This window comes from Xiphophorus hellerii, chromosome 15 (assembly GCF_003331165.1).
Source record: "Xiphophorus hellerii strain 12219 chromosome 15, Xiphophorus_hellerii-4.1, whole genome shotgun sequence".
NCBI lineage: Eukaryota > Metazoa > Chordata > Actinopteri > Cyprinodontiformes > Poeciliidae > Xiphophorus > Xiphophorus hellerii.
This window is the reverse complement of record NC_045686.1, coordinates 19417478-19438415: the sequence shown is the minus strand read 5'-3', so window position 1 is coordinate 19438415 and position 20938 is coordinate 19417478. Positions and strand designations below refer to the sequence as shown.

The window sequence follows — 20938 nt, the reverse complement described above, 5'->3', positions numbered from 1 at the left end:
GGCCTCACTTCTGAGAAAAGCCAGCATTGAATCATTTACTCGGCCCACATTAAAATTTGGAATCTGCATGCATTATATATTCACCCCTGCTCGGACAAATCCTCTTAACTGTGGGAGAAATTGTCAGGACGGGTCCTGTGGAAAAGTAAGAGCCTTGTCTAGTTGTATTGCCTGTAGCAAGGGAGCATCTCAATCTGTCACTCAAATCCACACACACACACAAACCCACCAACCACACTCTGAATAGCTTATAAATAATATATCCTTATACTTTCTTTATTAATATTAAACATTGCATAATGAAGCAGCGACTATAAGCAAATCCCACAGCAATATTCATATTACCACAAGCTCTCCTGGAGTGGACCTTTCATTGTTTATGTCAGCGCTGTCACATTGCGGTTAATCACATCAAAAAGGCTTTGCATGCTTTATTTTTCACCTCTGCAACACTAAAATCAGCCGTTTTTCTCTCAAAACTTGCAGTTCGTTCACTGTGCGGTGCTCTGAAAAAGAGTTTCACCCCTACATGTTTTGGTTGCTCACCTAAATGTTTCATATCATCAAGAATATTCTAAAACCAGAGATAAAGTGATGAAACACAACATGCGGTTTTTAAACCCTCACCCTCCCTTTTGAACAGTTATGAATTAACTGCTTAAGTAATTTTTTTTGTCTCTATGGGAATGCGGATGGGAGTGAGTGCAATTGGACTTAGTTTCTAGGAAAAAAAAGTGGTTAAATTGTACCTGACTGACCACACGAAGTAGGCTAAAAGATCACAGAAATCCACCTTATAGTTCCCCAAAACAGCCTGATGATCCTCAAGATTCTTTGGGCTGACAAGACAAAAGTGACGCTTGAAAGATATGCGGTCCCATTACGTCTATTGTAAGACCAACACAGCATGTCAGAGACTTTATTCATTAATAAAAATCAAACATGGAGGTGGATGTCTGCTGGGCTGGACGATGATTTCTGAAGGTCATCAGATTGTGACCTTAAGCTTAAGGCCACTTTGGTTTTGTGCAGCAGGGTGATTGTGTGAACACTACAAAAACACAAAATCTTACCAAGTATTTCTGGTCTAGCTTCTAGTGTAAATATCTCAGTACACCTGAAATAAGACAAAACTAACGTACAGGTAACTTGTTTTAGCAAGATATGGGATATTGTTGTACGTCAAGTTAAAAGTGAAATAATCTGTCAATGATACAAGACATTTTAACTAACGATTTGGGTAAAATGTTTTGATCCACTGGTAGATTATTCCATTTGTAACAATATTAAGGGAATATGACTTAAAATAAGCTCTTGATTCTTGCTGACTGGTTGCCTGTAATTAGCTTTGTACTAAGACATTTACACCAGAAACTAGACCGAAAATACTTGGTAAGGTTTTGTGATTTTCATGCAGTGAAGAAAACTAACAAGTCCACATCTGAATAGCTCAAAAAAAGAAAAAAAGGAATCAAAATAGTGTATGATAATTAATCCACATCAATGCAAAACACTCTTCTGCTATTATCACCTTGGAGAGTGATTGTTGTCGACAAAGATGGCACAACTAATTACTTTTTCATGTTTGGATGGCTTGCTTCTCTTAATAAATGAAATCATCCTTTTGAAAATTACCTTTTGTATTTACAGAGGTTACCTTTGTCTGATATTAAAAAAATAATAAAATAAAACGCTTTTCTACAGCGCTGCATACAGTCTGGCTATTTTTAGACGCCCCTCCCTGCCCGGTTTTTTTTTTATGTTTCATTTTTATTTTGGAGCGACATAAAAAATGGAAAGGATAGTGACCCAGAATCAAAAGCGGATATGAGCGGGATCCGGTCCTTTTTTTTTTTAAACACAAGTCCCCGAACTCGTTTCATCCACCCCAACATGAATTATTAGTGCCTGAAATCGTCTTGTGTGCCGGAGATCTTCAGCTTTCAGCTGGAGGAAAGCAGAACGGAAGTCTTTGCCTCTTTTTCTTCTTCTTCTACTTCTTCTTTGTCGGACAAGAACTTCCATTTGGGCGCCGGCGGCGTGGCTGTTGGCCCCGCGGCGTGTTGAGGTTAACTCGTACTGAACGGTGACACTTGCCACGGCGGATGCGTGTCTCCTCGGAGGCAACACTTTGGACTTAAAACCTTTCCTGTGTCCACAACCGAGACATGTTATGTGGCCCTCTGCAACCCAACTTAAACTGCCTTTGCCCCGAGCCTGCAGATACAAGCTATAATGGTAGCATTGATGTATTATTGAGACACCCACGGGTGAGGATCACAGGCAGACGACATGGTAAGGGAGACCGTGTGAACTCTGGGTAGTGTCTTCCTTCATGTTACTCTGCTGCCCCCTTTGTTACACCACTATTACTTTCATGTAGTGTCACGTCTGAATTTGGGGGCCACGCGCCGGGCCGGCCTGTGAAACCCCAACTATTGTCGCCATTGTGTGTCTGCACGTGGCATCTGCCCAGGTTACGTCTCCTTGAGCCAGAGCCGAGATGACATTTCATTTATATAAATAATTACTGTCCTGAAAGTCCCACAGGCCAGCCCCGAAGCAATCAAACTTCTAATGCTCTTAAAATTGCCCACCATGTTTTATTAATGGCCGCGCCGCAAAAAAAAAAAAAAAAAAAAAAGCGTATCGCCATGGCTGCACACTTCTCTCCAACGATTAATGGAAAAATATATTGTCAACTTTAAACGGCCATGAGAGGCTTTCAAAAAAAAAAAAAATTATTTATTTTTTTGTTCAGCAATTGTATTTCAACCAAATTACAGCTTAAACACAAGTTTGAATTGCATTCTAACATTGAAAGGTTCAGAGAAATACAAAAAAAAAAAAAAAAAAAAAAAAAAAGCTAGGCTACAGTGTCTGAAAGGCACTTACCTGTGCATATATATACGCTGAATACAATGAAGCGTTCAGTGACTGAATGATTGTCCATTAGAGTCGTTAACCAGCTCTAAGTGGACCTGATCCGCTCTGGATTCTACACAGCGGCAAAAAAAAACAAAAAAAAAAACGAAAAACCCTTCAACTTTTCCACGTCTTGTCACGTAGCAACAATATTTCAGGTGATAGACCAACACAATGTAGCTGTAATTATTATGTGACAGGAGTGGGGCAGGGTGGGGGGGAAGGTTTTCTACCTTTATTACAAAAATTTGAAAAGTGTGGTGTGCATTTGTTTTTAGCTCCTCTTTTCCCCTCACGAATCAACATTTTGTAGAACCACCTTGACTTCAATTACAGATGCAGGTGTATTTGTCAGATGTACTATTTCTGACAACTTTGCACATGAAATGTTCACCTGTTTTTAAAATATTAAGAATACAAGCGCTGTAAAGTTTTTTTTTTTCTCCGAAGAGTTTTTGCGACAGTAGGCAGACAGGAAGACATGCGGCAAAGGTCGCCGGGACCGGGAGTCGAACCCGCGACGTCCGCGTCGAGGACTAAGGCCTCCAAACGTGGGGCGTGCTAACCCCCCTGCGCCACCACAGCACGCCCCGTAAAGTCTTTTTAAAGTCCGATCAACGTCACCACAGCATGACAGTGCCACCGCCATGTCTCACCAAAAGGTATTTTCAGGGTAATGTGCAGTGATACTTTGCTTAATATCCATAGTGTTTTGCATGTGTAGGCTACAAAAATAAGGTGTTTGAGGTCATCTGATCAGAGCAACTTCTAGAACTTAAAGGGGCAGGGTTAGGGCAGGTCAGTAGGACGATTCTGTTGGATTCAGGTACATCGAACCGGAGACACGAAGACTGTGAAGACTGGAGTTTGCATCGTTTGGTATGGGTGACATGCCATGTGTTTGCTGTTGTGTTGTACTAATTTTGATTAATACAACACAACTGTATTAGTCAATACAGTTGAATAATTCCCATCTGCTATATATGCTCCTCGTTTTTTCCCTCTCTAATAAACCTCTGGGTTTCATTTACACCCCCCCCCCCCCACCCCCCCCACACACACACACAAAGAAGATGAGTCTGTTTTATGTGGGAATATTAAAGTAAAATGACCTGAAAACATATATATGTTCTACGTTTTTTTTGTTTTGTTTTGTTTTTGTGAAACAATAAAAAGACAAAAGGACGCATCTCTTTTCCTCGCACTCCCCCCGTTCCGCACTACTTCGCGATGATCCGTCACATAAAATGCCAAATAAAATTTAAGCTAACAAGATGTGGAAAAGATTAAGGAGCCTGAATACTTTCGCAAAGTAAACTGAGAAAAGCTGTTTTTGTTTTTTTTTAAGGTGCCACCTCCTGATTAGGTCTGCTCTGCCTCCCGACTGTGCCAACAGAGGGTACTGTTGCCTTAAAACTACCCTGACAGCGGACCCGCAGCATGCCGCGCGCAGTCCCTCTCTCTCTTACACAATGCGTGGAAATATATGCTTCACATTTACACTGATTACTCACTCGAGCCTTATCTAGTATTAATAACACTTAAAGAACTGCGCGCGATAAAAGTATCATAAGACCAATTAGATGTTTGACCTGATAAGCCGAGAGATCAAGAGAGCGCGAGCTCTAATCGGTGTGTTTATGTGAAATTTCTGGTGACATTTCATGAGGAGAAATAAATTGTAGCTAATGCTAATGAGGGGAGTGCGTGAGGGGGGGCAATTGCACGCGCCCCTTTTCTTTATATAAACTGATGATAAACACAAAGGTGAGACGGCTTGTTCCTTTGCTGGTAACGTGACGCTGCTCCAGAAAGCCCAGACAGGCATGAGAACCGTCTGTGAAGTGAGTAACCGCTGACGACTTCTCGGAGCTGATGGAGGAGCCCCGGGGAGCCGCCGGGTCGTCCGCGCGTTTTCGTCCAGCGAACTGCCTGGCGCGCGAGGCGGCACACGAGCGCACTTGAACTTGAGTCCCGAGCACGCGAGCGTGTGCACCGGGCCACACGCGCGTATACGCGGGCGGGCAGAAGCATCTTTCGTCGCGTGAGTCGACTCGAAGGAGCCTCGAACACCGTAGGAAACTGGGAAACATCGGACCAAGGCTTGTTGGAAGAAAAGGAGGAGGTGTCACGTCTGCCCGCCTGGTGTCTCTCTCTCTCACTCACTCTTTCTCTCTCTCTCGTCTGTGTGTGTGGGTGTGTGTCTGTGTGTGTATGTGTCTCTCAATCAGCGAGGCTAGTGCCGCCGGAGCCAAGAGTTGCCGTTCCGCGCACCAATGCCAAAACGCACAGGAGGAGTCAGTGCCAAAGGGTCATTTAGCGCACCACTGCTGAGATGGAAGGACTGTAGGGAGCACACAGAGTCAACAGCTGCTATTTGGCCCCCACAGATACGGCGATCATTGGCTTTTAAGAGAAAAATCTTTAAAGAATAATAATAATAAAATAAAAAAAGGGGCGATTTTCTATCAGCGCGGTCGCTGCAGAGGTTGGGAATTCCAGGATTTCTTTTCCCTTTTCTTTTTTCTTTTCAATCTGCAAACAAACGCCACACTTCTCCCAACCTGCTTTCAGCGATCCATCGCAACAACAACAACAACAACAACAACAACAACAACAACAAAAGAGAGAAAGAAAGAAAGAAAGAAAAAAAAAAGAAAGCCCCGCTTTGGCTTCCTCCCCCACTACCCGATCCAGGTGTTGCTTCCACGGCAGGACACCGTGCGCGGATCTTCCGACTTTCAGCCCTGCTGCTCCGGCTCCTTAACGCGCATCAAAAGTTTACACCTTCAGAGACTGTCGACGGGCTAGCGATAAGAGCGCGCGATCGGAGGGAGTGCGGAGGAGAGAGAGAGAGAGAGAGAGGTAGAAAGAGAGAGAGAGAGAGAGGGAGAGCTGCTCACCGACACCACGGTTCAAGCCGACTCCAAGTGCCGTTCACCGGGCGATGCCAGAGTAAATGCCGGGGCAATGTCCCGCCGCAAGCAGGTGAACCCGCAGCACTTATCGTTGACGCACAGGGAGACGGTCCAAGGTGAGTCCATCTTCTAATGTCGACCTGCTAAATAATAATTACAGCATTATTTATCGCTTACTTTTTTTTATCACTCCTGGTTTAGACTTTTTTTTTTTTAAATTTATTTACAAGAATGAAGTATTTTACCGTAAATATATAGTATTGTTATAATTGTAATTCGCATACGCGGTGTTTTATTTATCTAAAGTTGGGATATTACGCAGCACATGTGAAATAAATGACAAGGGGGAAGACAATGCTTTGATAAACACGGTATGTTTCCGCTTTTCTTTTTTTTTTATTATTACTTGCAACAACGACAACAAAACAAAGTGAAATAAGCGTTATATTCCAAAAAAATCATTACATTTTCACACCTCCTCAAGTATATACAGTGAGGGCGTCTGTTTTGAGTTGGAAAGCATGCGCGCACATGTGTTCGGCGTTTCGTCACAACGCGCATTTTCCCACTGCACTTTTCTCACACTTTCCCATTTTTGTTATTCGCGCGTTCCTCGCATTTTGTCTTTCTCGATTCGTCGCAAACTTCATGTAAATTTGCGCAAAGTTTCCACTTCTTTTCCTCCCCCCGGAAGCTTAAAGGCCCTATTATGATTATTATTGCTACGACTACCTCGCTGCAAGGTGAATAGAGTAAAAATGTATGCGTTAAAAACGTGAGCTTTCTTTGCAAAACTCCTTCGTGCAGAACAAAACAGTAAAAAAATAAAAATAAAAAATGGCACATTTGTTGTGATAATAACAACAATGTAGATTTAATTTTTTTTTTTGTCTCGATTTATTGCTTTCCAAAACTGCGATCATATAACTTTTATAACGGGGGCGAGGAGGGGGCCCTGCCGATTAAAGAAATAAAGAAAAAGTCGCGAAATCCAATTATATCAATCCAACCTTCATCTCCCTGGGTTTGGCGTGCGCCTAAATCCAATTTCAAAGGGGCTCCCTAATCTGGGTAATTTATTGCACAAACTTCATGATGTAATCTCTGGCCCCGGATCTGTTCTGTGCTGAAAAGTGTGAGGTGGATTTCGGCTCATCGTTTATTTGCTCCGTCCACTTTGTCTCCTGAGTTTCCTCGTTTGAGGTTGTCCATAAAATATGCAAGAGGACGTTTTGAACCAACACACCGGCCTTAAAGGGCTCGAGAAAAAAAAAATCCATTTTGTAGATTGTAATCTGGCAGTTTATTCGATCTTAAATCTCTCTAAAAACGTGTAAGCTGACTGAAGGTGTGTGTGTGTGTGTGTGTGTGTGTGTGTGTGTCCAGCATTTGCCTGCAGAGAAATAACACAAACACTTGGCAACAACTTAGAATAGTTTTGCCTTTAATGAACTTATTCAATTTTGAACATCAACTCTTGAACATCCTGAACCTTTTTTGTGTGTGTGTGTTTTTTTTTTGGCACGTTTCCTATAATAATTACAAAAAAGCCTTCAGGCACCTGCCTCACAGTCAGTACATTCCTGTCCTACTCAATGTAGATAATTGCACTGACAATTAGTTGTCACACATTGTCTTTTAACTGCCTTTTTGAGGCAACCTGCATGTGTCCTCAGGATTGATCTGTTCTTGTTTAAAACAATAAAAAAATAAAAATAATTAAAAAAAATAACGCAGCTACACGCTTAAAACTTCCAGCAGTCACACATGCAGCAGCAGCAGCAGCAGCAGCTGCAGGAACAGGAGCGGCTTTTGGACATGTTACTTAATGCACAGACGCTCAGCTTAGCGTGTAGCTGCTGGAGTGCAAGTCTGAATAAAAAGATCAGAGTCGGACGCTGACAGGACGGGCAATTTGGAGGATCTAAATGTCGTCCTACCTGTTCTTTTACTCGATGTTTGCTGAACCGTGCCCTCAGGCATTGACCTCAGATGTACAGGTGTGAGGTTAAGGAGAGACTGAAGCGTAAAGCTTTTTCACTTTTTCTTTTCTTTTTCTAGTTGTTTTTATTTTTGTTTCTTTTAAAAAAATTTTTTTGTAGATTCTGTAAAACCCTCGAAGCCAAAGAAAGAGAAATGTTCTGCAAAAAGAAAAGGCGTGCACGTTTCAGCGTCGACGGAGCAGATTAGATTCGGTAAGGGGCTCTCGAGCTGGAGCGAAGCGAAAGCGCCAACGCGCCTTATCGTTGTGCAGCTGGTGGCAGCATTATGCTGCGGGTTGTTTGATGGGAGGGCCTGCAGACGACCACCTGAGGAGCGTGGGCGAAAACTAAACTGTGTCTTCCTAAAGAGAGCAATTTCAACCATCCTGTGTGTGTGTGTGTGTGAGAAAAACAAAACAAAAACAAAACATAAAAAACAAAGACACGTCAGTTGTCTTCTTCGTCAACGCTTTTTCATCGTCGCCTGTCGGGACAGGTCACTGTGTGTGTGTTTGTGTGTGTGTGTGTCTTTATGTGAGCATAATGTGAAGTTTCTGCCAGCATATGTCAGCCGCACGTCAGATTCAGGGAGAACGGCGTGTAACCGAATGCCTCTTCGTGCTCCTCAGCCGCCGGCGGCCCATAGGGTCACACACTCTGTTTCTGAACACAGAAACCTGAATATCAGCATATTTCTGGACGGGCTTGTCAATGGAGGACGGTGCCTGTATGTGCTTGCGTGTGTATGTGTTTGGAAACTACACTCGCCCGGCCACACATCTAGGGACACTCAAATGAAGAAAATGCACAGAATGTACACCCATGCAACACAGGCAAGAAGAAAAACACACACACACACCCCAATTCAGCATTTAGTGTGAGTCTGCACAAGTTACGCTCAGATTGCATGACCACATGCAAAGTGTGTGGCTTTACTGCCTAAAACAAATCACATGTAAGAAGCTGCTCTGCTAGAAGGCTCAATAAGCCAACATTCAGCTTCCAGTTAATGATTCGTTTTGTGATCACACTCAGAGGTCAAAGGTGTTGCGTTTGTGACAAACCGAGAGCTGTGTCCTACAGCAGCTCTGATGAAATCCTATGAAAATCATGAACTGCACCGTTTCTTTTTTTGTTGTTGTTTTTTTTTTTTTTTTTTTACTGCTCAGACCCCCATCCTTTCCAGACCCTCCTCCCGCCCCTCCACAGTGATGTTTTGCAGCGTACCATCACCAGAGCGGGATCCATCCCACGGAAACGCCTCGTGATAACTGTTTACTCTCCGAATTGGCATGCTACTCGCAAAACAGTCAGTGTTTTCGTCTTTATCCGTGCCATATGTGCCGTCAAAACGACCGGGGGGAGAGAAACCCACCGTATACGCGCTCTCGCCCCCCACCTACCACTCACTCACTCACTCCACCCCACAGCAAATATTCACACAAACGTTGCGGTTGACGGGATGATAATCTCGCAGGAGACGGTCGGGGTGGCTGAGCGATTTACGATTTTTGTCTTTCTTTCAATGATTGAAACATTACAGAACGCGTTCGGTGAGTTTTGCAAGGTGGTGCCCCCCCCCCAATTACACAAATTTGCCAAAATTTGATTTATGCACCTCCCAGCGTCATACCTCATAGGTCATAAGGCAATTTCAGTGACAGGTCACAGTCAGCAGCAGGGCTTTATTTTGCTCACACTCAGGCTGATAATCCAAGATTTACGATAAAGGAATGGGACTGCTACAGATTAAATGCTGATAAGATAATTAAACACACACTCACTCACCCCCCCCCCCCCCCCCCCCCCCCCCCCCCCCCCCCCCCCCCACACACACACACACACACACACCCCAGCAGGCCTGGCCTTACACAATGTTGCAGTGTTGCAGCTCTGCTTGGCAAATCATAGATGAGAAAAATAAAAAAAAGAGGATGGGCGAAGCGGGGCCCCGTTCATCGTTTGAATTTTTGATTGCTACCATCTGCAATGTTGCTGGTGTCATTTGTTTTCAATGGCAGAGTGAATCCTACCCCCACACTCCACACACACACACACACACACGCCCTCACACACACATCCCCTCTCTCCCCGGTGGGGTTTAGCTCCTGAGATTGAGTGTGTTTTTTAAGCTGCACGGTTGGAAAAACAGAGGCAGGTTAAAACCTATTGAATTCAGTCGACTTGTCATCCGAGCGCCTGTGGCCTTAGAGATTATTAGGAAATCTGACTAATAATCAGAAATTTGTGTTGAAATGCTAAAAAAAAAAAGTCAAGATCTAAACCCTGGCAAACGTTTAAATGCTTGATGCTTCTTGTCGGAGGATTTTTTCATTCTTCTTCTTCTTCTTCTTTTTTTTTTTTTAGCAAATTCAAATTTGATTAAGGCAAAAAACAATTTTTGAAAAGTTTTTTTTTTTTTAAATTCACTCCTGATGTTAAGCATTCATTATTTAGAGAGTTTCAGGAGATTATAGGAGCGGTCAGAGTCACAATCTGCTTCAGTCATCTTCAACCAAATAATTGTAATGAAGTTCTGACAAAAGTTTGAAAATTTTATTATTTCACTATTAAGAAAAATCAAACCACTTACTTGCCTTTTTAAGAAAACTAGATCTTTATTAGGTGCTTTGTTGCCCCTTTTTTTTTATCATGAATTGATTTGTTTTTTTCCTGAAAGAGGCCCATTGTCTTCAGCAGCGTTTCCCATCTGGTACACATTGTGCAGCAGCAGCAGCAGCAGTAGGCTGACTGACTGACTGACTGACTCTCCCCTCATCAAGCTGATAGGGGGTGCTCTAAGGCTGCCTGACTTTAACCCACACTTGATAAGGCGGAGTAACAGGAGTGTCACCGGGGTGAAGATTCAGCTCCGTGTGTGTGAAGAAGAGCAAAAAAAAAAAAAAAGAAGCAAAAAGAAAAGAAACAGAGCGAGCTAGAAAGAAAGAAAAAAAAAAAACAAAGTATGTGTGGTATTGTGTTAGACAGCTGGCTTTCATTGCTATCATAACGCCTTCCCTTGCGATGGCATGTTTGACAGAGCGTCAGCTGTGCTCCTTTACCTATCAAGCATGTTCCTCTCTCATGCAGGGGGAATTAGACGCTGTCTGTCACCCTGATATGCCACATTAGTATGTTTTTTTCCTTTCTCTCCTTTATACGTGTTTCCATTTCAACATTTTCCCAGATTTTTTTTCTTTAGCCCCTCCTGTACGCATTCCTTCTTTTGTTTCCTTCTAGCATACACATTTCCCCCTTTTTTTTTTCCCCCTCCCTCCCTCTCGCAGGTGAGCCTGAGGAAAGATGAGCGAGCGGGCGTGGTTGTGAGAAGGTGTCCGAGTTTCGTTCCAGTGGCATAGATTCGGTGCCAGCTCCTAGTAATTCACCGCCTTCTGCCCTCAGGCCGCGTTACTCAACCGTAGGTTTAGCAAAACAGGCCTCGTTAGGTTTGTCTCTCAAGTCGAGACACGGGGGTTCGGTTTGCAGGGCGCCTGTCAGCTCATCCACTCGTTTTGTTGTCTCGTTTTTGACCCCCCCCCTTCACCACCTGTCCTGTTTACTTCCTGTGCATGCAGGGGTGGCCCAAACGTTGAGCCGGGCCCTGGGCAGGAATGGGTTGAAGAGCCCTCTTTGGAAAAGTGTCTTAGGAATAACTGATGAGTCCTCTACATTGGACTGACCTGCAATCACGTGGGTCGGTTGTCCAAAATTCGCCAGAAAAGGAGGCCTTAAGAGAAGGTTTATTGAAATTGTAGAGATTTGGATCGGCTTCATTTCCTCCTGCCGTCGCGTCTTGTGTTTATTGTTTCAGTACAGGCTCAGTGGAGCAGGGAAGAGCGGCGAGGTTTGCATTTGTGGAAAATTCTCACTTATTTATTCGCAGGAGCAAGAGCAGCTGTGTTAAAATGTGATGGGTCTGCTCCCCAAAACGTCACTTTTTTATATGTAGAACAGCATGTTAGCACTTCTGAAACTTAAATTGATTCAGGTAAAAATGTAGCATTTTGTTAAACTTTTGTTCTATTTAAAAAAAAGAGTGAATTTTTAAAGTTGCCTTATTCTTCACCAACTCAACTACAAGCAACACAAAAGTGGTGCATTTCCAACATTTTGGGTTTCAGGGGACTCTCGGGGGCCCCCTGCTGCTTCGGAGGTCCTAAGCAGGGATTTGGACCAGTGAGGAGGGGCTTGTTTTTGCTTATGCCTCGGGCCGGCTCAGTGTGAAGTTCCACTTGCACGCATGGCGCGTATCGCCTTAACACGGCCCGAGCGTCGCTTCGTCTGAATTATGGCTACAAGCTGTGAACTGTGGGTAGATGTGTGTTTGTTTTTCCTCCGTTGCCGTCAAAGAATATGAGATGGAAATTATTTGGCAGGAGTCCAGGAAGCCATCGCCATCTAGAGAAAGATATTTGGCATTGGTCCATGCTTGGAGCGACTGGAGATGACTAGAATGTGCCGATGCAGGTGTGTGTGCTGGTGTGTGTGTGTGTTTACGTGGGTGGATGGGTGATTGAGCCCAGAGAGGAGGAGGAGTTATTTATCTGAACAGAAATAAGGGAAATTATGAAATTGGGTTAAAAAAAAAAAAGATCAGAGGTTAACAGAGATGATTGGGAAGTTTAGAGAAACGGTTTGAGATGAGCAATAAGGACGATGGCTGCACACACATTCTTTTTTCTTTCTTTTTTTTTTCAATGTCGCGTACGGTGGCTGTGTGTCACCGAATGGCCGGAAACACAGTTTCTGATTCGAGGAACAAAGCGAACGGGGCGCAACAATTAAAAAAGGATAAAGATGGTGACCGGAGCTGGGGAGACAACAACAGTCACAACGGCGGAAGAAACAGCTGCTGATCATTTCGCCCCTTTACCAGTTTTGTCATTTTGTCGCCTTGATGTTTTCCAGGTCCAAAAACAGGGCCATCTGCCACCGAACGTTTCATATATACTCAACGTCCGCTTGCAGCTTTGCTTTGACAACGGATAATTTAAAGTCATTTTCTATCTCCTGCATGTACAATGAGCAAAAAGGAAATGTAGTTATAAGGCTCTGACAAATGCTACCCATTATTAGCAGAAAGCCTTTTGCTGTTTGTGATTTAATCTGTCACATGCCAACTAATCTAAGCAGGGAGCAGAGCCAAACAAAATGGCGACGTTTTCCGAAAATACTACAATTCTTTACTTCAGGGAAAACTACGGGTGGATTCTTCACCTACATTTTAACCAGATGTTGCCGTTTCATTCATTCCTACTTCCATTTTTAAAGCTCAAACAAACCATTTTCTAGCCTCAGCTAGTACTCGTTGTCCTTAAACTGCTTTCTACTTCTTACTACTTAAGTGTTTTCATCAATTATGCAACTAAATAGCCACAAAACAGCTCAAAGCGCTCGGATTTCCATTTAAATGCCCAATTCTTCCAACATGATACCAGAAAAACTGCAAGGCTTTAAAAAAAAAAAGAACTTTTTTCTTTTTCTTTCCTTTATTTTTTAAAATTTATATTATACCCCACAGGGTGGTACTTAGTTTTTTCGTTATTCTACAAAGTGTAAAAACAAATCTTACCTTTGAACAGGAAGTTGCTCAGAGTTCTTTCGGTTTGATCGGGGGTCATAATCTCTTAGATGGAGATTAGATAAGAGTAACCTGACCCAAATTCAGATAGAGTAAAAAAAAAAACAACAAAAAAACTAAACGTGGAGAAAATACATTGAGAAAGCGATAAAACATTAAAGTGAACACAAGATTTCAGCATTTTTACCATCTCTGTAAGTCACAAAAACCCAACTCATCCGTCACTGTTTAAGAGGGTAACAAAATGGTTTGTTTACAGGTATTAAATGGAAGTAGGAAGGAGCTGAATGGCAATTCTTCTGTTCACACCCACGCTTTGTCATTTAGCCAAACACAAATTCTTAAAGTCACTGGACATCCGTTGCGTTTTCGAACGCTTGTATTTTTTCCTCTGCGCCGTTTCGGGCCTTCAAAACTTTGAGCGTTTTGTACACGACTTACAGGCCGTTTGGTACCAACCGTGCCTCATTTTAACCAGAGCTAAAGTAATATTCTATTGTCATATAAATACATAGCTCCGATAAATAACATAAGGTTCCTCGGAGTTAATTTGGGTTGATCAGGAGCCGTTACTAACCATGTTTTTTTTTTCAGCAATCAAACACAAAGCAAAACGAAATCGCCTGTAATGCAAAGTTTTTTAGAGAGTAATAACTGCTAACTTAAATTAAATGGAATTATTACATAAGCTAAGATGCAGTATAAGTATATAAATGTGAAATGGTTTGTACGAACCGGAAGTACAAAGGGAAGATGGCAACTCGTGCGTAAGACGTTTTGGCGGGAATTTGACGCAAACTGGAATCCAAAAACGAACAAGAAAGAGAGGCAAGAAGAAGATAGTTAAAAGAAAAAAGAAAATTTAAAAAATTGCTCTAATTTTTTGCCGATCACTCACTGGGGTGTCGTTTGGAGAAGGAGAGAAAGGGAGAGACAAAAGAGAAGGAGATGGATTCCTCTTCCTCTCTTCCTCTCTCTCTCTCTCTCCCCCAGGCACCGACGCGGCTCCCTCCCTGATTGCCCGCTCGCCCAGACATCCCTCACCGTCTCTGGAGCTTCAGGTTTCCTCTGGGCTCTCAAGAAGAGGACACATTTTCATGGTGGTACATCAGAGTAGTGTGGAGACAGGAAAAAAAAGAAAGAAATAAAAGTGGAAGTTGTCCATGAGGGATTTGCGTTAAGCTGAGGGACGTGTCTGTGCCGTAGGGGCGGCGGGGCAGCGGGAGGAGGCCGAGAAGAACGCTGTAATGGTTATTAATGACCGTGTCAGATCTGTGAAGAATGAGATTTACTCTCCTAACAGGACCCCAGGTTTGGCTTATGGATCTTCAGTCTGTTGAGAATACCGTTTAAACTCACCTGAGTCTTGATCCAATCATGCACACATAAAACAGTTTTTTTTTTCTTTTCCTCATGTTTCCCACTCTTAAGACACACACACACACACACAAACAGAGGCTTGTGGATGTGGCCTTGGTTACGCTATGCACTTTGTCGAGCAGAAGTCGAGTCTCCCACGTGGTGGAAGGCAACCATCTTCGCTGTGACAGCTCGGCGCGGCGAAGGGCCCTCACCGGAAACCAAGCCTGCGCCGTTGAGATGAATCGCTTCCTGGCCGCACAAACACAAAACACAAGCGGAGCGAGCGCGCGCACACTCTCGCAGGCGCACCCCGACATGTAGAGTAAAGTGTTTTTGGTCCCACCTACGCAGATCTCTCTCAGAGATAAGCGGCGCAGGTGTTTATCTAGGCAAAGGAGTCTTAACAGCGTTCTGCTGTTTCAAGCCCCCGAACGTGACACAGTTTTTTTTTTTGTTGAATGTAACGACCACCCTGTGTGGTGCAGAGGGATGGTTGTTATCTTGTATTGGTTTCAGGACTGAACCTTGCTGAGTTTTTTTCCCTCTCTCTTTCTCTTTCTGAGAATGTTTTTCTCACTGACTGAATGTCTTTTTTTAAAATTGCTTTCTGCGTCTCTTTTTCTCACAGCGGAGGTCAACCATGACTCAGGCGCTCGATCTCCCTCTCCGGAGCCGTCCACCCCGAGTCCTCGGAGGATGGGGCCCGGGGAGCACGACCTCTTGACCTGCGGCCAGTGTCAGACCAACTTCCCCCTCGGCGACATCCTCATTTTCATCGAGCACAAGCGGCGGCTGTGCAGGGGGCCCGGCGGCGGCGGGCCCGGCGCCTTCTCCAAGCCCGGCGAGGCCGGCGGGATCATGGGCGTTCCCGTCTCGCCCCGGGCCCACTCGCTGGAGCTCGGCAGAGGAGGGTCGCTTCCGGTGGAGGTGGGCGTCCAGGTGACCCCCGGAGGGGAGGAAGACGAGCGCAGGAGGCTGACCCCGGCCAAGGGAATCTGCCCCAAACAAGAGAAAGGAGGTACGGAGTGTTAAATGCACAGGTGGCGCAGACTGCTCCCAAAACACACAGCTGTCTCTTTAAAGAAAGCTTTTATTTTGACGGTGGCCTTGAGGAGGGATTAATGTGGCTTGAGATAATTTTTATTTGAGTGACTCAGAGCTGCAGAATTGTGTCTGTTTCATTGTAAGGAGGATATTACCCACACAGCGCCCTCTACAGCTAAGTGTCTGTAGTGAGTGCGTATGCTTGTAGTGAGTACTTATTAGCATCCTTGGTAAAGATGTGCAAAAAGTCTTGAAATCATTTCATCTTGACGCTGCAGGAGCATAATCTCACACTAGAAAATAATAATAATAATAGAAAAAATCAAGCCATTAATTTGAGTACGTTTGTTCAGCGGGGAATAAACTGAAGTGAACTGACGACAGTTTTTGTTTTTAACCCCTGTTGGTAATATGTTTTACTGTTACCTTTTACTAATAGGACAGGCTTTTTATTTTTTATTGTTTTACATGTTTCACTACTTTGGAGCACACAGATCGATGAGTTTTTGACCGTTCCTCTTCTTAGCTCACTCCTCAGATTGATATTTTTGTTTTTTATTTGATTTGATTCAAATTCCAATGAGACGTTTGTGGCAAATCACTTCTGTGTTAATTTGGATCGTTACCCTGCTGCAAAGACCCAGTGGTGATCTGTTCTTTGCTTTCTAGTGCTGTCAATTGCTTTGTTTTTGTTCCCCATATGTTAGTGTTTTAAAAAAGTTCACAATGCCACTCTAACAAAATCTCCAGGGTTGCTTGATGAGAAAAATGTCCCACCGCATCACAGATCCTCCTCCATGCTTAACAGTTGCTTTTCTTCATATTTACCGTTTGTTTCACACCAAACTTGAAGGATTTCTTATCCATAAGCTCAATCTTAGTCTTACCTAATCACAGCTCAAAGTTCTAGTTAAACTCCCAGTAGAGTTTAGCAACATCCACATGTTTACATTTATGATAATAGGGCTGAAAAGTTTTTGTTGTTGTTGTTGTTGTTGCTAGTGTCACTTCCAAACAGCTTCTTGGCATCTAAATATGGTTTAATGGTCGCTATGGAAACTTCGTGAACTCTGATTGGCACTCACTGAAGATCTTTAACAGGGATCTTTGGTGTTTGGCGTAGTATTATTTTTATCTTTTTGACTTACTTTTCCATCCTGCACACTGTATGTTGTGGATAAACATTGGTCCACGTCAAACCTACAGAAACAGGCCTCTGTGTCACATCTTATGTATTCCCCACATCAACAAAAGGTCTTAATTGCCAATTAGAAGTTCCTAGATCAACTTGGAAAAGTAAAGTGTAAGTGAAAAATATATATTTATCTACAGACATAATGATATAGAAGTATATGTTTCTAACTAAGGGTGATGATTTAAAAAAAAAAATCAGTGTGAGATTATACTACTGCAATAAAAGATTTATTTATGTATTTTTTTTTCACATCTTCACCAGGAGTGTGAAAAATGTGTGCAAATGTGCACTTATTTTTGGTTACACACACACACACACACACACCCCCGCACACGCACACACACGCACCCCAACATGCCTGTCTTGAAGTTGAAACTCCTTCTAAAACGGGAGAAAACGATGACACAACCAGACCAACGTGGTTTATTTCTTCCCTTTTTGTTTGGTTTTTGCGAGAGCACGTCACTTATCGGTTTGACGAAAAGAAAAGAAAAAATCCAGCAGCATTATATGCAGAAGTTAAAGATTAAACTCTATCTGCGCGTGGGTAGGGGTGAGGAGAAACGGATTAATAAAGCTGCAGGGCCGTTCAGTCGGCTGTTGGGGGCTGGGGGGGAGCGAAAGGGAAAACAGCTGGAGGGTTTGGGGGGGAGAGGGGACGGGGGAAAAAAAAGGAGGGGGTGTGTGGAAGAATGGTTGCGCCTGCCGACTGCCGGCGCTGTGGGGAAACCAATGCAGAGTTTATCAGAGGAGACAGTCACCATCGCACCCAAAGGGCTGGGAAGGCTGTCCAGGATTACACAAGGCTTCGGCAGACTAAGACGTTTCCAGACGGAATTTCACGCACCATTAAACGGCTAACGCAGAAACTGGTCATCGCTGTGTTCCACTGTTGTGTCATGGTCAGATCTGAGTGGTTAAAGGGAAGCTTTCACGGCTCGTTCTCTGACTAAAGTAGCTCTGTTCAGCTTTTTTGCCGTTGCAGACTTCACACTTCGTCAGTTCCAACTGATGTAGTTGCGGTGATGGCGGCTAAAGTGAGAGTCTGTACGAGAATCTCACTTTATGATAATCTTCATTTCAGTGCCGCAGTATGGTTACTTGAAAACTGTCTTATGTAACACAATCTAAATAGTTTTACTGTAAAAGTTTTCAAAAAGCCACGACGACTCCAGCTGCAGCTAAAATGATATATCAGTGATTGTAGCTATACTAATGTTTTCTATACTTTAAAAAAATTATCCTGATGCAAAGATGAATGCAAAAATAGAATAAAACTGTAAAATTAAAGTGGATGGTGGTGCTTCTTTTATAAAACAGAGCCAGCCCAAGGCAAAACTGAACAAAGCAGCTGATTCAAACCCCTGAACCAAAATGCCGCTCAGAGCAATAGAGCAATAGAGAACTGTCACAGAAATCATGTTTGGAAATGTTGTTTTTATTGTTTAGTTTTTTTCCATGCCAGTGATCCATCTTCAGTGGTAATAATGCGAAACGAAGCTTTTGGTCCTAGACATGCAAAAGCCTTTATGTAAATCAGTGAAGTCAGGCTTTTTGCTAAGAAAAATGTTTTGCTGCAGAGTGTATTTAATCACCTAAAAAGCAGAAGTAAGGACTGACCACTTAAAATGATCTGGACTGATTTTCTGTAAGGCCAACACTGACATCAGGATCAATTCTGATCATTTTCTACCGATCCGCTGTGGGAGCAACAAGATCAGTTTTTGAAGAACTAAAACGTTTTTCTGAACTTGTACACCAAGTGCTGCTAGTTCATATTAATTTAGCAAATATGTTTAGCTATTGTGTGTCTCTTTCTATCTTTTCGCTGTAAATGGGTTTGAACATGGGCAAAATAAATAGAATATCGGTTGTGCTTTGGTGACTGATGGTAGTTTATTGAGTTTAGCATTAGCTGTTTAATTATGCTGTCTGCTAACTGAAAATGTAATATTCTCTATTCAGCCAGCTGACTGGCAGTGCCCAACCTAGTCTGTCTTTCTTGTAGGTGAGGTCAAAGTTTAATTTATTTTATTTGACCTTTATATATACATGTTGTCTCATTGAGATCCAATGTCTCATTTACAAGAGAACCCTGTTTTGATAAAATAAATGAAAACGGTACAAACACAGTCAACAATACAAGAAATTAAGAAATTTGACTAAATTAAATAAGCTAATAAATAGGAGCTAAAAACAAGAGCAAGTTTCATAAGAAGATTCCTCTTTTTGTCTTAAAAGAACTGGTATGTTTACCAAATGAGTCAAAGTGGACACTTCAGATGTTCTTTCAGCCAGCTGGCTGGCAGCTTGCAGCTGGATTTTTAAAAATATATATGCATATTTTTTTTTTGTGAGTGGAGTAATAAAAAGTAGTAAGTGTTCTTTGAGGCTCCTGAGAGGCAGTGCGGAGCAACAGGTAGACTTGAGACAGTTGTGGTTACTTCAGCACTTTCACTGGCATTTTACTAAAAGGACTTTTAACTACTGGAGCAAAACGAAAGCGCTTATTAGCCGGCGTTGAATCACTGCTGTCATTACTTGAAACAACACATCCGTCTCTATGGTTATGCCTGTTCATAAATAGCTTTTGTTTGGACATAAAACACCCTGGGAGGATATTGCTCCTCGTGCATTAGCGGAACATTTCAGAGTTCTTTAGGCCCTGTGCGGCTTAAGATGCAAGCCGAACGACTTTGAGCCGAACAAGGAAGCTGGGGAGAAAACCCTTTAGTTTCTGTTTCAGATTTCCAGCAGACCAAACTGGCTTTTTGGGTATTTCAAAATGCCTTACGGCCATTTCAGATCTGAACAATTTGTTTATTTTCGAGCCAAACTCAGTAGAGACCCCCTTTTTGTTGTCTGTGCAGCAATCCCGTACATATGCGCGGCGTCTGTGTGTGGCCGGCAGCTGTGTGTGGCCATCGTCAGTCACTTTGGGAAGTATCTGTAAAAGGAGATCAGAGAAAATATGTGACAGCGAAGGTTTGGACGTCGCTGTCGATTTGCGAGAATGAAAGCGACGCTCCAAAAAAAAAAAAAGAAGTTCTCAAGATTTTCCCTCAGCAGATAATAAAAATATCTGACCGCCGCTCAGTAACAATGTGGCTTTTGTTAATCGTCTCTATTTTTGGGAGGGGGTTGGAGAGAATTAGATTTGGGAAACTTGAAGAGCTTTCAACAGCTCTGGGAACAAACAAAGACAGGGAGGGCGGGGGGAGAAAAGAAGAGCCAATCAATCATTTTACATTCAATTTTGCCTTTGCAGGACAGTCAGAGGAGACAAAAAAACTAGGCAGCGTTAAAGACTGAGTCAGCCTGGAGGAGCTGCAGCCAGTTAGTCATTCAGACAGAAAGTCTTATCACTAAGAGAACAGGACATGAAAGCACTCCAAGGCCCCCAAATGAAAGCGAGGAGGGGAGCTTTGTTCAACACATTAGTTTGCCACTCAAGTCTGTCTCAAGTTTCAAGCAAATTAGATTACATTATTAGGACTAATTAAGTCCAAAGTGTTAGAGGCGCTCACTCGCACATCTCCGCGCGCACGCACTTCCCCCTGTAAGGAAATATCATAATTTGACTGCATGCGAGCTTCGAGGCACGCCGGGCAGATCCGACCTGCAGAGCAAGCGGAGGAAGCAGGGAGGTGCACTGAAAAAGGGAGGCGAATTCTGCACGCTAATAACGCACGACGCGCTTGTGAAGCATGCAAAGCATATGCTCAACCCCTCTCCTCTTCACCTGGTTGTGTTTTATAACATCCTGTCTGGCCTCTTTGTCTGTCAGCCCCGCTCGCCTGAACTGCAAAAACATGCTGCAAGGCCAGCAGATTCAACCCCAAAAGGTGCAAAACTCACCCGCACACCCACACACACACACACACACACACCCACACCCCTACATGTGCATGCTTTCTTTCTTTTTTTTTTT

At 43.2% G+C, this 20938-nt stretch overlaps 1 protein-coding gene across 1 annotated transcript in view; it reads left to right on the top strand.

The window, feature by feature from the left end:
- Nucleotides 1-4467: 4467 nt before the first annotated feature.
- The window catches only part of bcl11bb (BCL11 transcription factor B b), a 38380-nt gene continuing 21909 nt past the window's right edge, over nucleotides 4468-20938 (top strand). The window contains exons 1-2 of the mRNA XM_032584473.1: nucleotides 4468-5959; nucleotides 15397-15786. Coding sequence (XP_032440364.1) covers nucleotides 5896-5959; nucleotides 15397-15786 — 454 coding nt within the window. The 5' untranslated portion in view covers nucleotides 4468-5895. The remainder of the gene's footprint in view (nucleotides 5960-15396; nucleotides 15787-20938) is intronic.